Source organism: Aythya ferina (genome assembly GCF_964211825.1).
Source record: "Aythya ferina genome assembly, chromosome: 11".
Lineage (NCBI taxonomy): Eukaryota > Metazoa > Chordata > Aves > Anseriformes > Anatidae > Aythya > Aythya ferina.
In genome coordinates, this window is record NC_140307.1 from 3285071 (window position 1) to 3311021 (window position 25951).

Here is a 25951-nt window from a genome sequence, read left to right on the forward strand (position 1 = left end):
ACAACCTGGACAGCTTCATCTCAGGCAGCAGAGGTTCCCACGACCGCTTTGAACACCAGGAGACATGATTTTGATCTAGGTGTCAGCTAAACAACTGGCAGAAACGATACACCAGGGAACAGCAGACATGAAGTCATACTGCTCATCTGAGGTGCCCGTTGTCTCAAACACTCTTAGCTTTACCAATTTAATAGGCTCTTCATTTGTCTTTTCTAATGATGCTCCTCGTGAGCAGGGCACTGAAGTGCAGGACATGCTTACCTCTGTGGCAGCCCACAGGGCATTTTGAAATTTTAGCTGGCAGCACAGCCTCATTCCTGGGCAGCTCATCCTCTCCACTTCTATGACTCCTTTCTCTGGATTCACCACCGTGTAGTTTCTGAAAAGAGAAAATCATTTGCTACTGCCAGCAGCCAGCCTGCAGTCTGCTACAGGATGGTACTCAGCACTTTCATCCAACCCATAACGTGATGTGGACAGTGCTACAAGGCTCCCCACCCCTCCAAAAGGTCGTCATAAGGGAAGAGAAATACAGATGTGCCACATCTCTTCCTCAGGGGACAGATGCGTGATTGCTGCAGTGAAGATTTAACTCAGCTATCTGACTTTGCACTGAAATGGATTAGGAGCACTTCCATGGTCTGTTACTATAATTCAGCTGCGAGACAACTAGCTCCAGCTGAATAGCAGTAATTAATAGCTGGGAGGTCTGAGCCTTTCTTGCCCATTAAGATTCTCAAGAGAGTAAGTGTTCTTTCTCCAAGTCCACTGCCTCAGTATTATCTTGCTTCATTACTTATTCTAGTACATAAACAGAAGACGACGCCTCTTCCACATAAGAGCAAAGAGCTGTAATCTGATAACAACATTTATAAATATGACTAATTAATATTTTTGGAACTACAAGGATTTTTTTGTTTTGTTTTGGGCTCGGTGAAGGGTTTGGGTGTTTCAACAACAACTGGATATTCACAATCACATCTGCGAGCCCAGATGTTTCACCAACTGTGGCACAAGCAATTACACATCCTGAAATCTGTCATATAGAAGTAATTTGTTATTCAGCAGTCTCCAGCAATTGGATTGTCCAGTCAGGAAGCAGATTCACTGAGATATATTGCTGTGAATATTTGGACAGCATCCATGTATTCAAAATACATCTGCGAGTGCCGTGTGTCCCACCAGTTACATCAGGAATAGCTACACTGGCTGCGCTGAGCGACTGACCAAGCACCACAAACAGCAAAGCAAATAGTTCACGAACAAATCCCGTACCTTTCGCACTAGGTTAATGCTTACAAATAATGAATACATGAATACACAATTCAGATCAGTTTGTGAATGTTTCCAAATAAAATGGGGACTATAAAAATCCGTAACATCCATAAAAATAAACCTAACTAGCTACGGGTCACATGTGGCTGAGCAAAATGCCATCATCTCAGTCACAATTTAGTAACATTTAAAGCACATGCCTACTCAGTGTAGCACACATTTTACGGGAAGTATACACTTGGATGCACACACAGCTTCAGGCATGTGGCTAACTCCTGATGATTTCAATAGGGTTTAAGCATGTGCTTAATTGCTTTGGAGAACAGAGATGGAGCTGCAGTCTCAATTAGGAAAGGTTTAGTGTTAAATGGCCTCATTAGGAAAGGCAGAACACGTCTGTTCTCATGTGCAAATGCTTCATCCTGTGTGTATGAATCATTACACTGCCCTAATCTTCTCCTCATATTAACTGAAGCAGAGTTAAGCTCATTAAATATCCTTTATAAAGCAACCACTGTTCCCAATTAAAAGAGTTTGGGAAAACAGTGTTCAATGTATCCTTGGCATTCACCCAAGTTCACTTTCACCTTCCTTACCTCCCTCCCAGAGGCATTAGTGAAGACACTGAAGGATTTTTACTATAATAAGAAAAAAGGGAAAAAAATGACTAATATGAGCCATCTAACCTGGTGTCTTCCTTTCCATCCCAGAACACCACAGTGTATTCCTGTCCTTGGGAGCAGAAGAAGGAAGACTGCTTCCCGCATGACAGCAGGTACATAAATGTTGCAAAGGTAGGGTCTTTCATCCGTCCTACAACAGAAATGGCCAGTGGACGCTGTGGGGAAAGGAAAAGAGACAGACATGCATCACACAGGCAGCTGAGGCCCTGATGAAATAACAATCGTAATAGTCATTATTTATTGAAGCTAGAGAGTCAAGAAATAGGACTTCTTTCATAAAAGTTCCTGCTATGCATTCAAGTCTGCACCAAATCCTCCTTACGAATCCCACCTCATTCATTCTTAGCATCCCTCTGTATCCCAGACACTGACACCAAATATCTTCTGTATTTCCACGTTTTGGCCCATGTTTCTCTTACATGTTTTATTTATGAATTTCTTCAGATGTAACAACTTTGGAAGCTGACCCAATCTCACAACAGAGTCTAGCTGTTTGTGAGTCACGCCAACCTTTGTTTGAAGGACAGGAGTTCTGAAATGCCAACTTAATTAATGAGAAATATAATGCAGCAAAATCCTTTTTTCAAACTTTAAACCCTTTTCTTATCCCCTCATACTGCCTTTTATAATCTCAGGGTTTTTGAAGTCTTTGTAGTTACAGTCACAGCATGATACTGTAGCTGCTTCTAGAAATTATGGGTAATGTCTTGCCCGAGTGAAATCAATAGCTTAACTGCCATTGACGTCAAGGGACCTTCGTGTCACCCCAGATGTCTAAGGCCACCAATCTGCCATTGTTTCATTCATAAAACTCTCATTTAATTTAGTAGAAGTTCTGGGTCAAATCAGCAGGAGGGGTAAATAGGCAACCGAGCTGTTCTGCTGTACCAAGACAGAACCCTGCTCTCCTCTGTGAAGAGGCCTGCCAGAGCCCTGTAGCTACATGATCAGAGAACACTGGTGCTGAGGCTTGTCTTGTACCTTTTCTGGCTTAGTGTCCCAACACTCCATCATGAGTGCCTGCATCCTATATAGTTGCACCTCTTCTGGCTGACCAAGAACAGGACGAATCCCTTTAGACAGCTTCTTTGCAATCTGGAGCTGGTGTTGTCCTAGCACAGGCCGCTGACCCGACAGTAGCTCGTACAGGACCATCCCGTATGAGAACATGTCAACCTAGAGGCAGCAACAGAGAGAAAAGGGCAAACCTCTCTTGGTGAGTGGAGAGGAGAGCAAGAAAGACCACGGTGGGAAAGCCTGTCACCCAGGGGCTGCCCCCATAGATATGCCAGATTTACCTTCTCATCGTAGACTATTCGAGGCCTGATCTCTGGGGCTTGGTAGCCTGGTGTGCCTTCCACACCAAGTGCTCCTTCATGGAACGACTGCCGGGAGATTCCGTAGTCAGAGAGTTTGATGTTGATGTGCTCTTTGACATCCAGTGACCACACCAAGATGTTGTCTGACTTCAGGTCGCAGAAGATGATGTTCTTCTTATGCAGGTAGGCAAGGCCTGTCACAATCTGATACGCTATTTTGTGCGTCAGCATGTGCCCCAGTGGCACAAAGGAAGACCCTGTCACAAAGGAACAGCCTGACTTCAGTTCTTGTAATTGTAATAGCTCCTTTTCTTCCCCATTTCTTTCTCTTTCAAACTCCAGAGCAGTAAGTAACCATTTAAAACATCACTCAGCGCCACAACTTGAAGTGACACTGTTCATGTTACTATACGCATCTGGCGGTTCCATTAGATTTTTTTAAAAGCCTTTCACTTTTAGACACCTGAATCTTCTGGTGAAAATTAGTGTTTGACTGCAAGTTGACACACAGCCAAGGTGCCAAGAGGGTCAGATGGCCTCAGCCTTTCTCAGAAGTGGTGTCATTCATTTGACAGTGAGAAAAACATAGTTACTAGCGAATTTAGAGTGCCAGACACTCATCTGCAGGGGCACCAACACAGACTACTCAGGCAGCATTGAAGTGAGATGCACTTCTTATTAATTTGCAGAGGAATTGAAAACCCAGGTCTCCAAAGAAGTTCTGAAAACCCTGAACATCAATTTTTACTAGGTTACCAAAGGTATAGTTTAAGAGCAATTCCATCCCTCCTACTTCCCCTAGTATGGAAAAAAAAATCCCCTTCAGTAAATTAAGCAGTAGTTTCAGTGCTGTTTACCATTTGTCTCTACTGTGACTCGGGGAGTGAGCTCTCCCGGGGGGAGACCACGCTTTTACCTTTGGAGTTTTCAGATAAGACAGTGGTGAGGCTGCCCAGAGGAGCCAGCTCCAGTGCAAAGCAGAGTGGGTGGATGCTGATGCCAATGAGGGAGACGATGCAGGGATGTTGCAGAGAGTGGAGCATGCTGGCCTCCTGGCGAAACTCAGAGAAGTTCTTCATGGCGTCCATGGCTCTCAGGTGTTTCAGCATGGTATCTGGCAAGACAAACAAACCCCTTCTCACTCTCCAGCTAAGAAAGCATGTTAGGGACTTTTTGCAGGGTGCTACTCACAGAGCAAATGAAATCTCACGCTGTCCTTTTTCAAGTAACATTCTCTCAGTGTAGACATTATATAGAAGAACCTTCAGTGGAAGGAGTCTTCTCTACCCTTTCCTGCCTGCCCTGCCAGAAGAGGGACCCTTTGTGGTAATTGTCCGTCTGCCATGAGACACCCCAGGCTGCTCAGGCAAGTCTGGTCTTTCTGAAGGCTATCTGTCACTGGGATAGCAGCTGGCCTCTTCCACACCTCAGGGGTTCACTGCACCTTTCCATGATAAAAATGAGGAAGAGAGGCACTTTCCCCATTTCTTCTGTTCGTGGACTAAACCTCTGGTGGAAACCTGGGCTCAACACCCAGCATATGCAGTATGAGAGGCTGTCCCTGCCTGGCAGATCTGTCAGGTGGAGAAGAATTTCCAATTTCCTTTCTTGAGGTGCTGGTACAGAATGGGTAAGACATGAAAAGGTAGAGACCTGCAAGTCCTTAGTGCAAACCCATGCAAATACACACTACTCATTGCTAAATAGCTTGGGAACAGGAGACGAAGTCTCACCTTCCACCCCAATCAATGTCTCTGCCATGGCACCCTATGAGTTTCACCCAGTGACATGCAGATAAGAAGTTTTCTACAGTGCCAACGACCTTCTCTACATCTTACAGGTGCTTTCATGAAATACTCGTTAAGATGCATCCTCCTCCTCCATGAAAACGCATCAATTTTTCTATGAATTTCGAAGCAGCATATAAACAGGTGCTGCCAGCACTTTGGAGAGCAAAGGCTCTTTGGTTTTAGCTTGTGATCACGGGCTGCAAGAGCTGATTCCCAATACTAATTTTGTGTACTGTACCTACAGCTGAAGTGGGAGAACCGTTGCATTTTTTTATCTGAAATCTCTTCACAGCCACTGGTTTTCCTTGGTATCGTGCCCGATATATAACGGTTCCACTTCCACCCTGGCCAAGAACGTTGTTTTCATTTTCACTGCATTCCAGTTTGCTATTTTCCAGGAACAGCCTGCCAAAGAGATATTGGGGCTTTTTAATTAAAAGAAAGGCTTCAAAGGCACTGTAAATTCACATATTTAATGCCAATTTCACAGATCCTTCATAGACTCTTATTTGCTGAGAGGAATGGGTCACCTCAGCTACCTTTGTCATCTTAAGGTACTCTGGCTCCTGTATGGCTCAACAGATTCCTTGCAGAAAGAAAATAAAAGGCTTTTTACTGAGACAACTTATCCTGTGAGAATCGAATAGATCTGGAAAGCACATAAGCCCCTTTTCCAAGCAGATGACACAGGTGCAATATTTATAACATTTATCTGTATTAGCAATTTTTTTGCTTCATTTACCTCCAGTTCCTCTCCTCCCTGCTGAGGCAGGACAGGATGTTTACGAACAGCCCCACACTCTGAAACCTGATTATTCCAATTAGCTCACTATTCCCAGGCTGTAATTCATAATTTCCCCACTCTTCCAGAGCCCACTTTTACAGCTGTTTGTACTTGAAACATCTCCGCTCACCTCACACCATTGAAATAAACCTATAGGAGAAAACGCCGCGAGGAGGCCATCGTGACTGGCCACTGAGTATTGGCCCAGAATGCCTAGTAAAATGACTGTAAAAAAGGAACAGGGGTCACTGGGAGCAGAGAAAGCTCCAACAGCAGCTGACAGGACATCATTTGGTCTGGAGGCCTCACAGCTCTACACTGGAACCAAAGAGGTCTGATAAAGGTGACCTGAAAGGGACCCCAGCCTCTGCCTGCTTTCAGGTCATCTCTCGTTCCACTCTTGTTCTACATACTAAGAAATATGGGGTACAAGATCAAACTCTTCTGGGAATGCAGGTAAGCAGCTAAATATTTGGCAATGCTGCTACAGATACGGAAGTGCTGTTCCAGCTGTTCAGGACTACCACACTACTACTCCAAAAATAACAGCTCTGAATCATGCAGAAGCCTCAATCCAACGTGAATTCTGTAGTGGTGTCTACATTAACTCACTCTCCTAAAGGCTCTTCAAACCAAAAGGTGATTTCAGTGCCAGTCTTGTGATGCAAGCAGCACTGCCTTTTGGGTTTGCCATATTGATGTCTCCTTTCTGGTTTATAACAGGGATCCCAGAAAAGCTCCAACTACAGAAGGCTCTAGCCAGAATACAGAACAATGCAGAACAGATGTGGTGTTAAAAAGGGACTGTCACATTGTACTGCAGTGATCTCCGAGGACCCTGTGAAGTGAATCAAAGAATCACAGAATGGTTTGGGTTGGAAGCGACCTTAAAACCATCTAGTTCCAACCCCTCTGCCACGGGCAGGGACATCTTCCTCTAGATCAGGTCGATCAAGATCCCATCCAACCTGACCTGGTTCCTCTAGCAGAGATGACTTAGGAAAACAAAACCAACTGAACTACATAGACACACTGAAATCTAACCAAAGGCGACCGAATAAGATTACCTGGCAGGAAAATCTGTCATGAAAAGTTCTGGGACCAGCTCTTGGAGCGAAACGGGGATGTCAGGGTGGTTAGGACACGTGATGCAGTCCAGCTCGATGGCAGTTAGGACACAGTCCTCCATGTTAAAGTACTGTGCATCCTCCGCCTTCTCACCACAATCATTCTCCTCCATCCTGGAAGCTGCGCAGATGTGGCAGGGCACGTACTGCTCCATCAGCAACGTGCCATCGCTCTCAGTGGCTGTGAGTGCTTCAAACCAAGCAAACAAACAAAAAGTGACTCACAAATTGAGAAGGAGAAACAGTTCCTAGCACATTCAAATGTTTACAGTCATGGTTTGCAGGTAATGCACAGGCTTGCAAAGAAAACATATTCAGGACCAGTAGAAATGTGAAGTATACGAATAAAGAATTAGAGAGAGCTTCCTACTTGCTGGATGTCTGCGTGTGAACTGTTTATAGGGATCACAGCGTATCATAAAGGGCATGACCATGCAGCAGAAGAATGGCAGCTGTGAGGCTGCCCGTGAGCCCCAGCCCCTGCAAGCTGCCAGATGGCTTCGGGTGGGGAGCAGGCATGGGAATGGGAATGGGAAGGAGCTGGGAGGCACGACACGCTGCGCTCAGCCTGGGAGCTTCAGATGCAGGCTGGGAGGAAGCACTCAGCTGCAGCACCAAAGTTAGGAACACAGTCACAGCGGGCTCCCTCATGAGCAATGCTTTCAGCCCCTCTGGGGGAAACTGAGATCCTACCAAGGCAGAGCCTCAGTGAGGCTTCCACCTCTCCCACTGACTACAGAGGGATTTTGTGGTGACAGCTTCTGTTACATGCCTACAATTAGGCAGGGTGAATCCGGGCCGTAGCCTTTGAAGTCATGACTTTTCTCAAGCTTCAGTGATTAATACTATCATTATTTTAATCTAAAGGCAAATAAAATTTTCTTTTATCTTCCTAACATGCAGAACATGGTTATGTGAGAGTGCACAACTGTTTCCTCAAGAGAACTTCCAATTAAGAGATTTGGCACCGTTTTCTAAACCAGTGTGTGACCAATGTGGGATGACAAAAAATACTTCAGATTTTGTTTTGGTTTTAAACAAAGTGTATTGGGGTTGCAAACAGCCCGCTGGGTAACAGCAGGGTCTGTGCTGATCACAGGAAAAACAACTGCTGGAATCAAGGAAGTTACCTTGGCACAGAATCCTAGGTATCATATTCACTCATGCCTCTCACATCACAATTTTGTAAATTACAGGCTGTTAGAAATGGTGGGTAAAATGCTGATTCCAGCTGATGCCAAAATGAGTTTTGGCATTGAGGGACAGTACCAAGTAGTTTGGGCAAAATCCTGCCTCTGCTGTGAGTACAGGAAGTCTCTCAGACTCCTCTGGAAGCAGGTCCTGTTTCAACTGTAATGTTTCACCTGTGATTGATGAGATGAAAGACACAATGTCTAGACCAAGGTTTGTTGGCAAAGAATCTCAATCTGTCTGCAGGTTATCAGCTTTTCTCAAACTTTATTGGCTTGAGACTGTCAGAGCCTGAGGGTTCTTAATTTAATGCACAATATTGTGCACCTGGAGAGCTCTGTCAAAAAACCTTCTGTTAAACAGACATAATACTGCATAGAAAATTACAGCACTTCTCTTACCAGGAAACCACTGGTCTATCAAAGAGTTGACATGATCTGTGATGAACGCCATTGCTGAAAAGTCTCTCACTTCTGACTGGCAAATGATTTTAATTCCTCCACTTTTTTTCTTTTTCCAGTTCACATCAGAAGACTCCACACTGCACAAGGAAGCCAAAAAACAGACAAATGAAACTTTTGTGAAGTATCAGTGTCAACAAACTTTTTTTCTCCTAGGAAACCTGAGTTACAAAATAACATGTAGCTCACAAGTAATCAAAATAAAACTCAATCTAGCTTTGAAAATGATTTTCAATTCAGTCTATTCTTCAAATGCCTTTGAGAAGAGAGGTCTTGCACAGAAATGCTGATTCCTCACAATGGATAAATGCTACAGAAGGTCTGGCCCAGAGAAAACTCTGGCCTCAGTGAACCAAGTATAATGTAGAGTTTTGACAGAAATGCTCCATCCAGAATGATGGAGGGTTAGGATTTTTCCAATGCCTCATGATAATAATAATTAAAATATCCCCCAAACGTCCAAAAAATGTTTGAAAGGAATGGATAGAATAATTCTTGTACAATTCCCACAAAAAGGACAAATATTAAAAAAAAAAAAAAAAGCATCTTTGTATTAAAGAGCTTCAATTTTCTGAAGCACAGAACCTAGGAAGATACAGTACAACCACAACCACGTTCTAGAATTTAGGGTTCTAGCCCATGATTTGCAACATCTGAATCCAAGTCTCTGTTCATCTGCAGACTGCCTAAAGAAACTCAGGAAAGTCACTATGCCCTTCTGGTCTCCAGTGACATAACAGCACCAATGGTTCCTTCCCATTGCCAGGGAATGGAAGAATAAATGCATCTTCAGCTAGTGCAGAGATTAAAGTTTTTATGTGGCTGCCAACTCTCTGCATTTGTGAAAGAATATGGGTGGCAGGTTCCCTCCAGGCTCGCAGCTTAAACCCATTCCCTGTAGTCCCTGTCACATGCACGCTGATAGCACTGAAGCACCTCCACCCATATGGACTGCTGCCATACACTGGTGAGGTTTTAGGATTCCGTGGAAAATTCATTGACTTAAGGACATTTTTGCACGTGACAATGCATGATTTTACCTGGCAAAGAGTTCTGCTCTGAATATCACTTTCTGTTTTCAGACCTCTTTAAATTTGTGGCTGCAATAACACATAAGCTGACATTTTCAGAACTGCCAAACAATCACTTACTCATCATTGTTGTCACCAGTTGTTACCAGATGAGTTATGGCTATTAGAAGAGCCTCCTCTTCTACTGATGAGTGAGCATATACAATGAGTCAGGCCCATTCATCTCCATTCAGATGATGTGCTTCACACACTCTATTAGTTCCCTTGTAACGCATGCTGCATTACAAACACAAATTACCTAAGATAGCCTCCATCAAAGGTAACGAACAGACCTTCCTGCCAGTAAACAGTTTGCTTCCTTTTGACTCGGAAGGTGCTGCATCGATTTCTTTGAGTGCCTGTGAAGCTGTAGATGGCCACCTTTTTGTTTCTTGTCTTGGTGTCCTTCTTGTTTTCAAAAAGCTGAAACAAGCAAAAAAAAAAAAAAAGCATGATAATTGTTACATCAACAAAATTTCTCAGGAAAACACTGCTTTAATCAAGCAGTAAGGTGACTTTTCTTTTTTGGCTTTCACAGATGCTATCATAACTTTTCCATACAGAGCGACCTGCACTCATAAAAAAAAAATTGCAACAGAATGAAAATACACACAGTAAAAGTTGGTTTTGCAGCCATCGAAACATTTCTATGCCACTCAAAAAGAAAGAATTTCATGTTAGCAAACAGCTGTTAATTCTATAATCATGACATTTGTTACATGAATTCTGTATTTGCAGAAGTCTTATAAACTTCAAGAAGAGCTTAAATGCTTTAGTGAATGATCAAGTCTGTTCTCAATGTAGAGAGTCAGCTTTTCCACCTGTTTCAGTGGGAGGCAGATGGCTTTCCTCCAAGGTATTTCAAACCAGTACTTAGAGCAAAAGGTATTTTTGTTTTTAAACCAAAGCATTAATCTGCAGAACTCCACTGTACTCATTGTCCTTACGCTTTGTTGTCTGCAGACTGGTGAGATGCCTTTCCATTCACTTCACTGTGGATTGGGTGAGGTCCCTAGTAATGGGGCGTTAAGGTTATGTAGTGTCTGTGAGGATGTAAGCAAGGGGTTGCCAAGAAAGCCCTTTAAAACAGGCAAAATTATTAAATGGGTTCAGAAACCTGGAACTCGGAGGACCTTCCAAAAACAAGTATCATGTTTTCCATGTTCTGGACATCAGGGACAGAACACAATGTAAATGGATGGCTGTAAAGAAGACACCATGGTAGTAGTAAAAATACTCTGTAGGTATTTGTCATGGTTTCCAGCAGAGCTGTGTTTTCAGATATAAACAGTTGTAAAAAATTGTCAATACCTACAAAATTCACTTAGCTTTCAGAACCTTACAAAGACTACTTTAATGATATGCACATTACTCGCACTAATAGGGTGCCTCCGTGCATTCATTATCCCTTTAAGACATGAGTTGTGTAATTTGTTTCTCATTTAAACCCTTACAGATTCAGATAGCTGACTTGATGGAGATATTCCAGATCTCCACTGGCAAGTGAAAGCAGAGTCTGACCCAGTGGAATCGTCATGGACAAGAGCTGCAGGCAGAAGTCCAATTACTTGTAATTGGAAGATGGTGGGGGTACTGAGTCCTTCCAGGGAATCGTGCTATAAAGAGACAGTGGAAAAGGCAGGGTTTTTTCCCAGTGTTAATTTGTTGTTCTAAATGACACCTACCATAAAACCAGTTTCAGATTTTGATTGCAGATTGCATTACTGTTTACTCAATAATTTTATTGAAGTCTGTGACCAAATCACACTGGATGTGCAGAAACAAGCAACTTAACACTGAACGCTAACTTCAGCTGTCTCCTTTTGCTTGCAGAGAGATACAGTAACCTACCTGGAGGTCCATCTCTGCCAGGCTAATTAGCATTCGTGCTATGAATCTTTGCCAAAAGCCAACTGGGACAAAACTCATCTTGAAGACCCTTTGGACTGTGTTTGTAGTCTGGTGGCAGAACCCGTGGATATCTAATGCTGGCTTGGTAGGAAGCAGATGAGGGAGGAGGTACCTGAAGCAAATCAAATTCAACAGCTCAAATTTTAGCTACAGCGTGTAACAGTGAGTACATTGTTACTGGATAATAAGGCAATTCAGTCTCCAAAGAGATTTTTAATGGCACAGCCTACTGCATATAAAAAAGCTTTTAGACTAAAGGCACTGCAGCAATACATGAAGTTCATTTACACTATGGAAGTAAGCAGAGGCAAAATAGACATGACATAATTCAGCCAGGGCTACTGGACAGGGCTAAAATTGATGTAATCAGCAGGACGTTTGTGTAATCACAAATTAAATGTGTTAAAATATAGGAGTCATTAGAACAGCTGTGATGTTGAGACTCATTCAGACTTGGTATCTTTACTACTGTGCTCCGGTAGTAAACAGAGAATTACAGCTGTGCTGCTAGGTGGAACAGGAGATAAATGCAAAAACAACATACAGCAGCTCAGCCTCTGTAAGCCCAGAAGGTGGGAGGTGGCAACGAGACATTTATGGGCTGCAGGGACTGGACTGCTCTGGCTCTCATCCTAGTCCCAAGAATTAGAGCATCTTATGCGTCACCATGACAGTGCTTCCTGCTGTACCACGCTGCAGCTGATGGACTCCCTGACACGTCCCTGACAAACTCCTACAAGCAAGAGCTCACTGTGCCAGGCTGATGCCAGCAGCCTCGTTCCACCTCCTCCTGCGGGCAGGTTTTAGGTCCAGCAGTGGATCTTTTCCCAAGTGTGGGAGAAGACTCAGTGCTACCAGAGTCCAACTCATCCGAAGTAACAGCTACGCTGGGGTAGAGGCCCACAAAGTTTTCAAATTATTTTCAGACCTCTCAGTAAGCACAGAATATTCATTTGTGCTGATCTTCAGTATTTGGGAAGCTAAAAACTTTTGGAAGACTAAAACTGTTTTGAGAACTATGAGCTTATGGCTTTCAATACCTGCCAATAAATCCCTTAGCAGTGATACTCTTCTGCACCAAATACGTTCCAAGATGCTTATACGATCAAAAATCGGTCCAAATCACATTTGGTTGTAAGCAGAAACACTGCTCAGTGTTGAGCCTGAGAAAATTTGTCGGCATCTGGGGCTCATCATTGACGGGCATAATGACAGCAATGAGGCAAACAGCCAAGGGACTTGACCAAAGTAACAGTGACAGGGACTACACACACAACTAGAACTAATGCTGGGTCCAAATCCAATGCTTTAAGCCTATCACGTTTTCTTTCTAGCAGCTGCAGTACTCTGTAAAAACTGAAAAATCAGCTCAGAAAAAATAGCCATCACTAGACAACAGCTTTCTCCATATGTTCCAGTCCATAACATCTGATGATGCTTTACATGATCAAATTACCTCTTCCATAAATCATCTCTGGAATGTAAAACTGATAAAAAATTCAATTCACTTACAAATTACAATAAGAACGGTCATATTTTCAATCCCTTTTTTGCAAGCTGATCAAAGCTAACTTATAGGCACCTCAAGCAGAAAAGTGGAGTGCACTGAGTTTCCCCTGTAAAGGTAGCTGATGCGTCGTATGACAGCCAATAAATTTTCCTCAGCACATCAAAGAAAGGGTCTAGGAGTGTTAGAAGCAAGAAGGCCAGTGAGGCCCTCCTGGACCACAACTATATAGTGGATTATAATGCAGATGGAGATTCGATGCTTTTGAACAACAGCCAATGCAAATTTTGAAAATATGTGAAACATGCCCCCATCCACCCTTTCAGAACAGAAACTGGCAGCTGCTTTCTCTCCTGACTGCACAGAAATCCTATCTGGCAATCTAGACAATAGTTGCAGAAGCACAGTAACAAATAACTGCTCTGTGTCTGGCTAGTACATTAAATTAATCCAACCTGCTATAGCTACAGCTCGTCAGTGGGAAGAATATTCTGTTAATGTGGCTTGGATCGCTCTAAAAAAGATTGGGCAGGCCATGAAAAAGCAGTTTCCTTGTTCCCGAGGCACAGACAATGTAATTGCCTCGGAGAAAAATGGCAGATAGTGACAAGGAGTCCAAAAGGCACTTTGGACTAAGCAGAAACATTGCTGCTTTATCTGTGTTAAGCCTGAGAAAATTTGTTGGCATCCGGGACTGGATAAGTGACAGGCATAATGACAGCACAGAGAATGCTGCACTTGTGCTGGCATTCAGAGCTCCCGAGAGGCTCAGAGCGATGCAGCCCTGCTGTCCTGGAAGGGCAAGGAAGTGAAATGCAAATGCCACATCAGAAGTGCAATACGACGATGGTTTCACCGTTAACCCAACAACAGGCGGTCGCCAAGCAGATGGGAGAGAGAAAAATAGCAGGGAACTGTGCCCGGAGGAAAAGAGATCGGGGGTGGGAGAGAGGAGGATTCATTAACATTTAAAGAGAAGGAGGTTTCCTACACCATTTCTAGGAAAACTATTGATCGACACCTTTGGATGAGGCTAAAAAAATTGAAATAAGAAAATCACTTTGCTACTGAAGCTGCAATTTCCTGATTTCACTAGAAATAAATTACAGTGCTTTCAGGGCCGACATATTTATTGACTACCCAAGGTTTTCTGCCCTAGCCAGGAGCGAGGATCACTCATTGGAACCAGATGACTCCAGCCCATCTTCATTTCAGGCCCGGCAGCCACAAGCCCCACATCCTCTCTCAGCTGCAGCTGTGCCAGCCAAGCACTTGCAGCTCCCACCTGCTCATCGCCACATCCCTGCCAGTGTCACTGCCCCTCCGTTTTGGTGGTCGAGCCACCCCCGAGTGTCCCTTACCCCGTCAGTCTTAATGCACTGAGTGGGCTCAGACCTGCTTTGGAAAGTTTTCACACCAGCCTAGCTTGTTTGGACCAAAGGACGCTCATGCCAGCCCTTCCAAGGAAAGGAAATACAGCCCAAATGGATGGGTGTCTTCCACTATGCTGCTTAAAGCACTCAAATATTTTAACACAACAGGATCCTTGTCAAGACCATTGCGTACAGTGACAAAGCCTGTTAGCAACCACTGATTAAATGGTCATTTTTCTCCAGTCTGGCTAAGCCTCTCTAATTACCAACCTACCTGTTATTGGCTACTGGCAGTGCAATTTCGAACTTGGCCAAGAACTGGAAGTACTGTTCTTCAGTTTGTTCAGTGAAGCCCGTCCCAACCAGCAGCATCCTGAGATCCTCTGCTCTGATAACTCCATTCTTAGCAACAGACTTCGAGCTCTTGATGTTGAAAATCCTCTGCAGGCACTCTGAGAGCCAGACGGGGTCGAGGAAGTAGAGATTTCTCAGGCCGTGACTTGTGTCTGGGAAATGTAGTAGTGTACCTGTTTCTATGAGAAAATTAATTGCTGGAAAAAAAAGAAAAAAAATTGTAGATCAGTAATAGACCAGCATTAGGATAATACAGTGAAGATGAGGAAGTCTAGGAGGCAGTCAGGGTAGCTTTATCCACACCAGGGATAGCCAGCATGAATAACATGAGAATAAGAGCCAAGAGAATAAGATGTATCTGAGGAACACTTCAATTGGTCACAAATATTAATTACCAAGAAATCACCAGTCTGCTGTGACCTACCAGTTTGCAAGTCTTCGTAGTCTTTGATATCGTTTCCAGGGTTTTGCTCAATGATCATCTCTATCTGTCTGTCTGTTAAATACTGTACATCATCGTTCTGACTTCTTTTATGCTGTTCCGCAAGGACAGCTTCTTGAAGACTGAGGTAACTTCGCGGTATCTGCAAGCCACGTGAGAAAAACAGCAGGATCAGTATTAGACAGCAACCACACTGCTGGTGATGAACTGCCTAAGCTGTCACCCTTTACAGGGATCTTGAAGTGATGGCTTTTTCCAAAGCAATTCTGTATACTTCACACACCTCTTGTGGCAGCAGTAACTCCAAAAATTCACCTCCCAGTCCCAAACAGTCCCAAACCAACCCCCCAGGAAGCCCATCTTTGGTAAGGCTCACTGCTAGAAAGCACAGTTCTCACCAGTCTCCCAGCAAGTTTCTGTGAGCAAATTGAGCTGCCGACATCCTTCATGTTGCAAGTGACGTGAAAAATCAGCTGTCGGAGTCCATCGAGGCCTTCCAGAGTCTTACACGAGAGCTCACTGCAAAAGCCATGCAAGGGGGAGGATTACCAAACCTTATCAGCACAGCGCCTTCCTCTCCAGGCTCACTTTCCCTTATCACTGCCTAAGTTTCCTGCGTCAAATGAATGGGAGGAAGGCTGTCAGTGAGCATTTTTAGTTTGGAGAAAAATACTGAGAAGCCTGGAAAAGACATATTAAGCCAAACTGCTTGCTTCATTCTCTGCTTGCTGCTCATCTATGCCCTAATGCACTCTGACCTTGGGGACTTCCTTGGCAGACCAACCAAAGCCATCACCTTTTTTCCCTTCAGTGTTGCACACATCCTGGAAGGGTCTGCAAGAATGAGGAAAATGCTGTGCTCCAGCAACCACTGGAGACGAGTCTGGTCCTCAGATCAAAGAGGCACGATGATGACTACCAGACACCTTTTCCCACCCTCATTCCGGCCCTCGCTCAGCTGGGTCCTGTTATCTGGGAATTGATGCTTAGATCCTGAAAGCTGGCCTCCACCCTCTCTTTAACAGCTAAAAACCTGTTCTCTCCAACTCTTGCTATTTCTGGCCTTTTTTGTGGGCCGGATAAGAACAGTTCTCTTCCACTCTCCTCAACAAAAGGTCTTTCTAACTGATCCCACACATGTTCCTGGGGCCGACAGAAAATGGTTTTCTGAAGATTTATCTTAAACCTCAGCCATGAGTCACGCTGGGAAGTGTGTGCTCACTGGGATGCTGGAGGACCAGCACTGATGAAGGCACCCTGGGCTCACCCACACAAGGCTTTCACAACACACTCCTTGCACTCCTCCAGCACTGCTCCGTGCAGACAGATTATGGGGAGTGAAGGAGACTGTCTGCAGTGGGCACGGCAAGGAGGAGGCAGGAAAATGGGCAGAAAATTGTGACAAAATGCAGGGGAAAGGAAGGTGAGGAAGGGGAATGTGCAGGATGTGGGGTAGGTGAAAAAAAGCCTCCTTGAAAAAGGATGAATGAAATTATGGGATTTCTGTGGTGATGGGAAAAGATCTCTGAGGAGACTGAACCACAGAGCTTTCTCTCTCACACTGTGCATCTGTATGCCTCGAACTGGGTCCCTGGTACTTCTAACCAGAGCCAGATGAAAGAGCCAGCTGGGGTGCCTGGTGCAGCACTTGCCTTTGCAGAACAGAGTGTGGGAGGTCTCCTGACGGCTTTGCCAGGCAGCAGATGCAAAGCGCGATGGGCCATAGCAGCACCCTTCTTTACTTGCCAGCTGCCACCTGCTCGTGCCCCAGGCATTGGCAATTTCACACCGTTTGGAGCTGGCTGGTGCCAGCCGGTTGCATCCATGCTCCCTCTGTGCTGTGCACCCCCCTGGCTGACAGACCCGCTTCTTTCCCAGCCAGAGAAGCCTCGTCCCCCTCGGGGCATTCTCCATCAGGAGAAGGGAGGGAGCTGTGTCAGACTCCATGGCCTGACAGACAGACGGATCTGCCAGACAGCACAGCCCCTCTGTTTTCACATGAGGAGAGCTCAAACAGCACAGGTTTGGACTGCCGGGGGCTCAGGAGGCTGACTCACTGCTTGCACTGCGAACACTGCCACACTCAGGTAGCGAGAAGTTCCCGTGCAGCCTCCCCTGCCAAACCCTGCAGCACCCACCACGTAACAGTCATGCTTGGTAAAAGAAGCTTTGCAGCATTAATTACCCAATCTGTGTGTTCTCTCCCTGTGACTAATTAATAAGCTGTATCTCCATTTAGGCAGTGAGGAAGCTGAGCAGCGCAGGAGCACTGAAACAGGCAGACCAAGGTCATGACTTTGGAGCTTCCAGCTCTCAGACCCACGATCAGACCCCTGAGCTGCACTGAACTTCTCTCTGATTATGCCACATTATCCCAATCAAAAATAGATGAAATGCCACGCTGACGAGTCTTCAAATCATTTCTGTTGCCAAGGAGATCAAGGATTGCAAAATTGTTCAAAGTGACATAAAATAGAGTGACTGAGCTTCATATAGGCACAGATACTTACTGCAGGTGCTTGAATGTGATATCTGGGAAGCCGGTTGCTCTGGATCCAGAGGGAGACCGACAGAGAGCCAGGACATACGCCCTCAGAGTTGCTATCCTCTCAACACGGAACTTAGTTTCAATTAAATCAAGGTGTGTTCCTACCACTAACACCGCTGAATTGGGAGCTTTGGCCTGTAAGAGAAAACACTGACAATGATCTCATCTACACTATGTCATGGTACATTCTGCGAGGACATGTGAAAAATATAATATCTAACAGGGGGAGTCAAACACATGACTAAAATGTGTAATATACAAATAAAATGAAAGCAACCTGTCTTGGCAGCTTGACAATAGCAAAAAGTGATCTGGGTGTTACAGAAGTTCTCCTGCAGAACACGGCTCAATAACCTGAAGCTACTGCAGAGCAGGAGACTGTCAGTTAGGGTTTGTTACATAAGGGCTCAACATAAAGAGTCATCATGTCGTATTAAGTTGGTACAAGTCAGCTAAACGAAGGGAACTACGTCTGCACAGGCAAAGGAGAAGAAGATAGCTTAACCTGTAGCTAGAAGATCTAACTTTGATACCCAAAAAAAGGCTAGTGACATTCCAGAATGGGTATCTGGGGAGGTTATGCAAACATTTGCTCTGGAGGTTTATGGAGAGGTGAGATAAACTGCTAGAAATGTCTAAGTCTACTTAATCCTGAATCAGTACAAAGGAATGGATTAGATGATCCTGTGGTTTCTTCCAACCCTTCCATGATTTTATTACAGGGTTGGAAAGTATCCGGATTTCAGGAAACACACTGCCAATTACAATGGGATTGCACAGGCTTAAGCAGGGATCAGCCACTGGATCAAAATGACTTTGAGCACAGAAGAAAATTCAGTTGCAGAACCACGTGCTGATTTGCAGACAATCAATGTCTCCGTTACAGCGTTCACTGAAAACTCAAATCTGAATGACACCAAGCTTGATCTCATGCAAACACAGGAGGGATGGCTGTACCAAGGCAGACCAAAGGGCCCACCTGGCCCAGTAGTCTGTTTGGAGGCACAGACAGAATCTGTGTCTATACTTTTCATTAAAGTATGGGCACAAGGTAAGCATATAGAGACCTTCCCTGGTATGTTCTCCCAGTACCCAGCAGGCTGGAGGACACCAAATTCCTGAGCATGAGATGGTATCTCTGAATTAATAGCATCTGATGTATTTTTCTTCCACCAATCTGTTTTTTCAACTTCTGATACCCACAGCACACAGTAATCCCAATAGACTCTGCAGCTTAGTTATATGTTGTGTTTAGGGCACTTCTTATTTCTTGTTTCAAAGCTACCATCTCATTTGCTCTTTCCTAGTTCTTCTACTGTAAAAGATAACTAACAAATACTCCCTTGCGGTTTTTGCCTTATGTCCTCATGACCTAGTCTACTACAGCCCTCCTCATTTACCTCTTTCCCAAACTGCAGAGGCCTAATCTGTTTAACTGGTCTGCATTCAGAAACTTTTCCATACTTATAACCATCACACTCACCTTTCTCAATATCGTTTCTGATGCTACGATGTGCTTCTTGGAGTGTATAAAGGACACAAGCACATCATACAGTTTTTGAAATACCATAATTATGTTTTCTGCTTTGTTATCTAGATTGGGTTTTTGATTGCTGTTGAACACTAAGCTAGTATGGTTGCAATGTCAAGATATTTCTTTAAAAGGCATTAGCTTAGAGCTCGTTTCTGTGTGCATAATGTTAAGGCAGGTATCAAGTAATGAACATTGAATAAAAACCCAGTCAACACCAATTAACTCACTGCAGCTCTGAGTCTCAGCTGAGAGCTGTCCAGGAGATACATACCATTTTATCTGAATCTAGAGTGTTAAAAAGCATAACATCAAGACCAATGTGTGTCTAATCCACACACACAAAAAAGAAGGTGCTTCAAAACTTCTTCAGAGCTTAGTGTGGTCAAATACTAATTCCAAAATAAGTATGTACTTAGCAAGGGTTTATAAATCAGCTTTTGTTTCATTCTCTGATGTGTGCGAGGGAGAACAAAGGAAATTAAATTTAAACCAGTAAATACTGTGATAATGCCTACTGAGCAATGGAAAAGTAATTCCAAAAGCTATGCAAAATTCATAGTTTGTGGAGTTTCTAAGAGGAGACTAAAAAGACTCAGTAATGCCACATATCTATGTGCTGAGATACTACTTGACAAACAGATACCCCGGAGCCCACCAGTGACTTCTTACCTCAATGTTCAGCAACCAGAACTGTAAGTTTGCCACAGCCTCTTCCCCCAGTGCCAAGTTCCATACAACTATGTACAATGCTTTGTCTGTGAAGAAACACTGATTGACTGTAGACATGCTTGCTGGGCCTCCGATATCCCAGACATTGAACTCCACTGAATCAACCTACTTAGACAAAGAGAAGTGTTCAAATCAAACGGTTGCAGTAAATCACAGGGAGATAATAGCTGAAGCATAAACCTATGCCTGCATAATGTATGACACAAGAAGGGTTTCAATGTCCTAATTGTGCCTCCAGGAAAGAAAAATCAACAAGCAATTGTTAAGCAAGGCTACTACTTCCCCACAGGAAATCAAGACTAATTACTTGCTGCTAAAATGATAGAGGTGCCCTTGATGCTGGTAAATCTCCAGTTAATGCTGTGGATTCTCCAGCACAAACAAGGGTCTCATTCTGAGCCCTGTATTTCACTGCATCTTGAATAGAAACTGCTTCATCCTCGTCTGTGCCACACTTAACAGGACCGCCGAAACTAGTTATCTGCCGCTGCGAGGGGGAGCAGGAAGCCTCCTGCTGAAATCATTTCCACAGAGCTCAGCCCCAAATATAGGTGCCTGGGAGGTGGGAAGCTTCTCAAGCCTTTCACGAACATTTCCTGCCTGTCACTCAGAGGCTGCTGACGTGTGCATGCCACAGCAGAGATGGGCACGAATTACAGCTCGCTGTAATTCAGACTTGCTGGCTTTCAGGGGAACGTGTGAATGGAAGTCTCTCCAGCTCGGGTTCTCCTCTGAGTAGCTCAGCACCCATTCCTCAGTGCAGGCCCACAACAGCACAAAGAGGGAGAATAGCTCTCTGCTTAAATGGTATTCGAGCTTCCAGCTGCAGTAGGAAGTACCTGCATACCTTGGAGGCTCTGTCTCTAAATTATTTTACCCCGGGGAAGCAAGAAGCTGTGGATCAGCAGGAAACCCTTCTCCAGCCACCATCCTCAGAGCATCATGTAACTCCAAGTGGGCTCTGTTTACTGGTCCAACTCCAAATACTGCTTGATCCCACATGACAAGTTACTCCATGAGATTTCAGAGAGCAGTCTAAATATCTTGGTATGGCTCTGATCTAGCAGTCCCAGCCTGGAGTCTCCCAGGAACAGCTGGAAGAATTTCCATATTGTTTAAACCAAACCCTAACTAGCACCAGGGCTGCCTTGTGCATCCAAATGACCTTCAGCTGTGGGTGCTTGGATGGAGAGACAGATTCAGAGGTAGGGACAAAAGCCTGCTCAGCAACTTGGACCCTACTCCAGGTCTTTGACACTGTCTAGGTTTTTGTTTCATTCAATTGCTCTTCAACACAAAATCCACAGCTCTCTTCTCCCATCAAAGTCTTCTCTTTAAAGAGTTGGGCTGCGCTTGCTCTTTTCTTTCTGTCTCTGGCCTGGCACTCTTTGCTGTAGAATAGCTGAACTCAGCAGGCTCTTCCACCCCTTCCAAAACAGCCTGGTGGCCATGGCTCTCATCTGAGAAGTGAGAGCCATGCATTTACACACCCTCAGTTCTGACAAGAGCCCAGGATCAGTTCTGCACACTCTAATCCATGTGGTACTATGCAAGCAGTAGACAGAGCTACCTACAAATCTCTCAAATACTTGAATAAATTCAGTGCTGTCCAAAACAGTTCAGTGTGGGTTAACATAATCCCTGGGTGAGGAGCTTGAGATTCAGGAGTTTAAGGTATGCCTTAGATATCCCTAGATCACAACCAGAAGTCAGGCATCCTACCTTCCCCACACCTTTTACATTTAGAACAGTTCTGACATCAAGGGACTCCAGCTTTCAGTACAATGTCCCATTTTGTGGCCCCAAACGAAAGGACAATCCGCTTGAGGGAAGCTGACTTAAAATATCCTCTCAAAATCAGTGTCCAAAACCCACCCGAGCTAGGAGAGCCAGAATCCAGGCAGTCTACAAATAGCTTTCAGCATTTAGGACAAAAAGTCAAGGTTGAGTTCTCAGAAAAACAAAACTGTCCTCTAATATCAACTGGAAATGAAACAGAGGAATTGTGACAGCTCTAAACAGGTCACGTGTGAGGTCTGGTTCACAGGTAAGGGGAAACTGCTTGTTGTAAAAGGACAGGCAACTGCAGACCCCAAGGGTCACTACGAGGCTCAAGCATCTCACAGGGGCTAAGGATCTTCAATTGTTTTTCACCTTTGCCTTGTGTCCCACTGGCTTGGGTAGCTCCCATTTCGTTGTACGTATGGTGGCATCGCTGTGCATCATCTGAGGGACTTTTCCAGTCTGTAGGATCTCAATCAGTGTCGACTTTCCCTGCCGCGGAGGGCCGATGACGATCATCTTCATCAGCTTACACTTCTCTGCTTTGCGCAGCTGGGCTCGTAAGTACGCCAGCACTGTTTTAGGGCCTACGGGGGGGAAGCAAACAAGCTTTATCTGTGGTTAGCAGTTACAAACGTACATATGTACAGCAGAACTGCACAAAACCTACTGCTGCAGACACATCAGCTGAATTAATATTTTCCCTGGAGTTTCGCTGTGGGCTGAGACAACCCAGAGAATAAACAAAGAAACCTCTAGTGGACAAACCTGAGACAGAGACCCCAGAAAAAGGTCACTGCTTTGAGACTCTACAATGGAGCACTGTAAGGAGAAACAAATGCTGTGGCTCGTATGCTTCAGAAGCTCAAAGGAAACATAAAATACTAATTTAGTGTTGGAAAATACTCAGTTTTTCCTTCTACTTTTATGTTTCTACTTAAAATTAGATTTAGGCTTCAACAGTGTGCTGGAGAAGGAATAATTCCTAATAACTTCATTCCCACAGGATTTTCTTATTAAAACACACAAAAAAGAAGACAGTATTGTAATTGATCCAAAAACCTAGCAGCTTACAATAAAGTTACTGCAATGTGACTGTGACTGCTGATCCTAAGCACTTCAGTCTTTAGAAAGAGTGTCTAAATACCCTAAACTATACACATTCAGGGAGCAAGCCACAGAATGTATCCAGCATGCATACAAATGCAATACTTCATTTGCAGTAAGTCGTTCTTGGAACATGTGATCTACCTTAAACTGATCCTATAGGCAGAGATTAGCACTGACTATCAAACTTACAGATATGTGTAGGAGGTTTTGTCCTATGCAATTTCAGTTGTTAATTGCAACAAGGACTTGGATGCACGCTGTCTTTTCCTGTTTGGGACCATTAAAAGGATGCAATTTTCATTAAATGTTCATTCAGTTTCATAAAGCACACACAGCATCAGACTTACCCTCTTTTCTGATCTCTGCAGGAACATTACTGATACTTAGTTCTTCGATATCCAGCTGCCAGAGATTAGCCAGCTGTCCAAGCTCTGGAGGAAGCTCTCGGATACCAGGGTTACTGTACAAAAACAAATAGATCTACCAACAACCAGGCTTTGTGTGTAAGTAGCTGCTCTCACAGACTCTCGGATTACACTATTCTCTCCTTGTAGAAATCTTCCATTAACATTTTAATAAGGCTACTCAGCACTTTAATAGTAATTTTCATCCTAAAAGTGATGTATAACTTTAGTTTATCCTCTGGGCCAGACAAGTGTAATCATCTTTATTGGACAGTTGAGGAAATATAAGCAAAAATGATGAATTATTGACTCAAACACTATAGAAGCAGACAGCAGAAAGCCAGCATTAACTAGAGGCACACTAGATTCCCAGGCCTGTGTTCAAAGCATTAGATCATCTTCCCTAATTTAAAAGGTTGGCTTCCTCCTTATCTAAAGCAAATGATGGGCACAGTTCTAACAAGGGGCTGACTATTTCCAGCTTTTTGACTTCAAAAGCACTGGACATCTGGGGTGGGGCTCCGCAGAAGACTGGTCACTAAAACAACATGGAAATAATACTGCATAGCTTTTCCAGAACATGGACTTACTTTCCTAAATAAAGTTCTGTTAAACCTTTTAGAAGGCAAACGGACTGCGGGACAGATTCCAGCTGATTGTCGTTCAGATAAAGGACTTCCAGAGAATCACTCAGAAATGCTGGAAACTCCAAAAAAGGACCTGAAACAAGACAGGAAAGAAACTGCACCTTTAAAACATAACAGGCACCAAGGCTCTGTACCAAGAACCTTCACCTTAACTTTGTAGGCAGGACATGAGGTCATGTTCCTTGGCAGGAGCCACCACAAAGCAACAGCAGAAAAGCAAACAGCCTTCAAGAGTGACCAAACATCAACGCTCACATCTCAAGTTTTTAAAGCCATGGTGATGTGCATGTTTGAAGGTGACAATCTCCAGGACCTCTGAGGTGCCAAGGGAGGAACTCCAGGCCTGCCAAGATAACTATACTTCAGAGCACGAGTGGCATTTTGTTTCTCGTTGCTGGATAGCTGCTAACACCTTGCCAACTGCCCCTATTCCAGCCCAACAGCTCGCAGTGAAAGGGCATACCAAAGGCGCAAGTGTTTCTCAACATGTTTTTTCCATGTTGTGCAAGTAAAGCCCCAAACTGGGCAGAATTTACTTTCGGGCCCCCATGTTGCATCCTGGAGCAGTAAATGGTGAATCAAGTCAGTAACATCAGAGAAGAAAACCCAAACTGCAGCTGACACATGGCTACCCTATGTCACCTCTAACACACAGCCTGCATTTGCCCCCGTTCCGTTTCATACTGCAGGATCTCACGGCACTTCAGCCTTCCTACACGGCTGAGCAGAAACTAGCTTATTTTGGGAGCAACCCAAGCAATAATAGCGACACTGCATGGCTGACTTGCTGTTGCTGGAAAGGATCAGACAAAGGGAAATTCATCCGGTTCCAAAGAGCATCGTTTTGCTCCACAAATTACTCCGGGGATGGTGGCATGAAAAGCTGCCATGAATTGTATTGCTGTCTTAAGACTGTCACATATATCTACCACGAAGCGTCGTGAAGTCAAGGCAAATTAGGCCACACAGGGACAAGCAGATTTTGAGCCTCTGATTAGGAAAGTACAAGCAGCACCATCTGCTGCCTCCGCAGTCTGTAAAAGCAACTCGGAGATGTGATACCCATCCTTCCTCCAGGATGGAACAGTTGTACTTCCACCATGATCTTCCTCCCTTACAGAGAAAGCTTGAGGAACTGCAACTAGCTTTAGGCAGAAAAGAGAAAGAAAAGAAAATGGAAGAGGTTTCCACAGGAGAAAGTTCCCCAGTTCTAATTTTAACAGCGTTTCAGGCCTGAGCTATGATCAGGAAGATAGAGACCCACTGTCTGCAGGGGTGTTCACGTACGTGACAGGACTGTCTGCTGTGGGCAGGGTGTCACAGTCTGCCTTTGAGTTTTCAAATAAAAAATCATCTCTGGGATTATTTTAGGAGAACAGCAGGCTTATTCATGGATTCAATTTACTTCCTTTCTGGCTCATCGCTGGACTTAAACTTTTCATTGTTCCTCTTCAGTGCACACCTAGGCACAGACAGATTTAGTCCCCCTTGGACACATAGAAGCAAACACCTAAAATAGTAGCAATACTCTCAATTCACCAAAGAGCCCAAAGCGAAAAGGACTGTACTGTATTGGAAGCAAGCTCAAGGTGTTTATGAATTGCAATTATTTATTCATGAGTTATTTATGACTCCTCTGGCTTGAGCTCAAATTTTCTCTTAAAGAACTGTAGAAAAATTAAAACAAATCCCATCCTGAAAATATATTTTTGGATGAGTAAATGCCACCAACACCACGTGCGTGTGCAAGAAGCTATTTTGAGACTTATCAAACAGGTACAGTGAGCATCCATAAATTCTTCTCTTTATATAATCTAGACTTGTGTAAACACTTTTGTTGGTAAAATCATATGGAAACCTGCCCCCCACCTCGCTACGAGATTTCTGTGAGCTGCTGATGTATTCCAACT

General features: G+C 44.2%; 1 protein-coding gene across 2 annotated transcripts in view; it reads right to left on the bottom strand.

Annotated features, from left to right (window-relative positions):
- LRRK1 (leucine rich repeat kinase 1) overlaps positions 1 to 25951 on the bottom strand; it is a 75219-nt gene that overhangs the window by 10614 nt on the left and 38654 nt on the right. For both annotated transcript variants that reach the window (XM_084532598.1, XM_084532599.1), the window contains 18 exons: positions 23985 to 24114; positions 23338 to 23450; positions 22253 to 22467; positions 20039 to 20203; positions 17798 to 17970; positions 15686 to 15806; positions 15270 to 15429; positions 14766 to 15042; positions 11552 to 11723; positions 9960 to 10123; positions 8571 to 8710; positions 6919 to 7168; positions 5306 to 5472; positions 4194 to 4391; positions 3257 to 3534; positions 2940 to 3134; positions 1962 to 2113; positions 262 to 379 (listed from right to left, as the gene is read on the bottom strand). In XM_084532598.1, the coding sequence (XP_084388724.1) occupies positions 262 to 379; positions 1962 to 2113; positions 2940 to 3134; positions 3257 to 3534; positions 4194 to 4391; positions 5306 to 5472; positions 6919 to 7168; positions 8571 to 8710; positions 9960 to 10123; positions 11552 to 11723; positions 14766 to 15042; positions 15270 to 15429; positions 15686 to 15806; positions 17798 to 17970; positions 20039 to 20203; positions 22253 to 22467; positions 23338 to 23450; positions 23985 to 24114 (3188 nt within the window). The remainder of the gene's footprint in view (positions 1 to 261; positions 380 to 1961; positions 2114 to 2939; positions 3135 to 3256; positions 3535 to 4193; positions 4392 to 5305; positions 5473 to 6918; positions 7169 to 8570; positions 8711 to 9959; positions 10124 to 11551; positions 11724 to 14765; positions 15043 to 15269; positions 15430 to 15685; positions 15807 to 17797; positions 17971 to 20038; positions 20204 to 22252; positions 22468 to 23337; positions 23451 to 23984; positions 24115 to 25951) is intronic.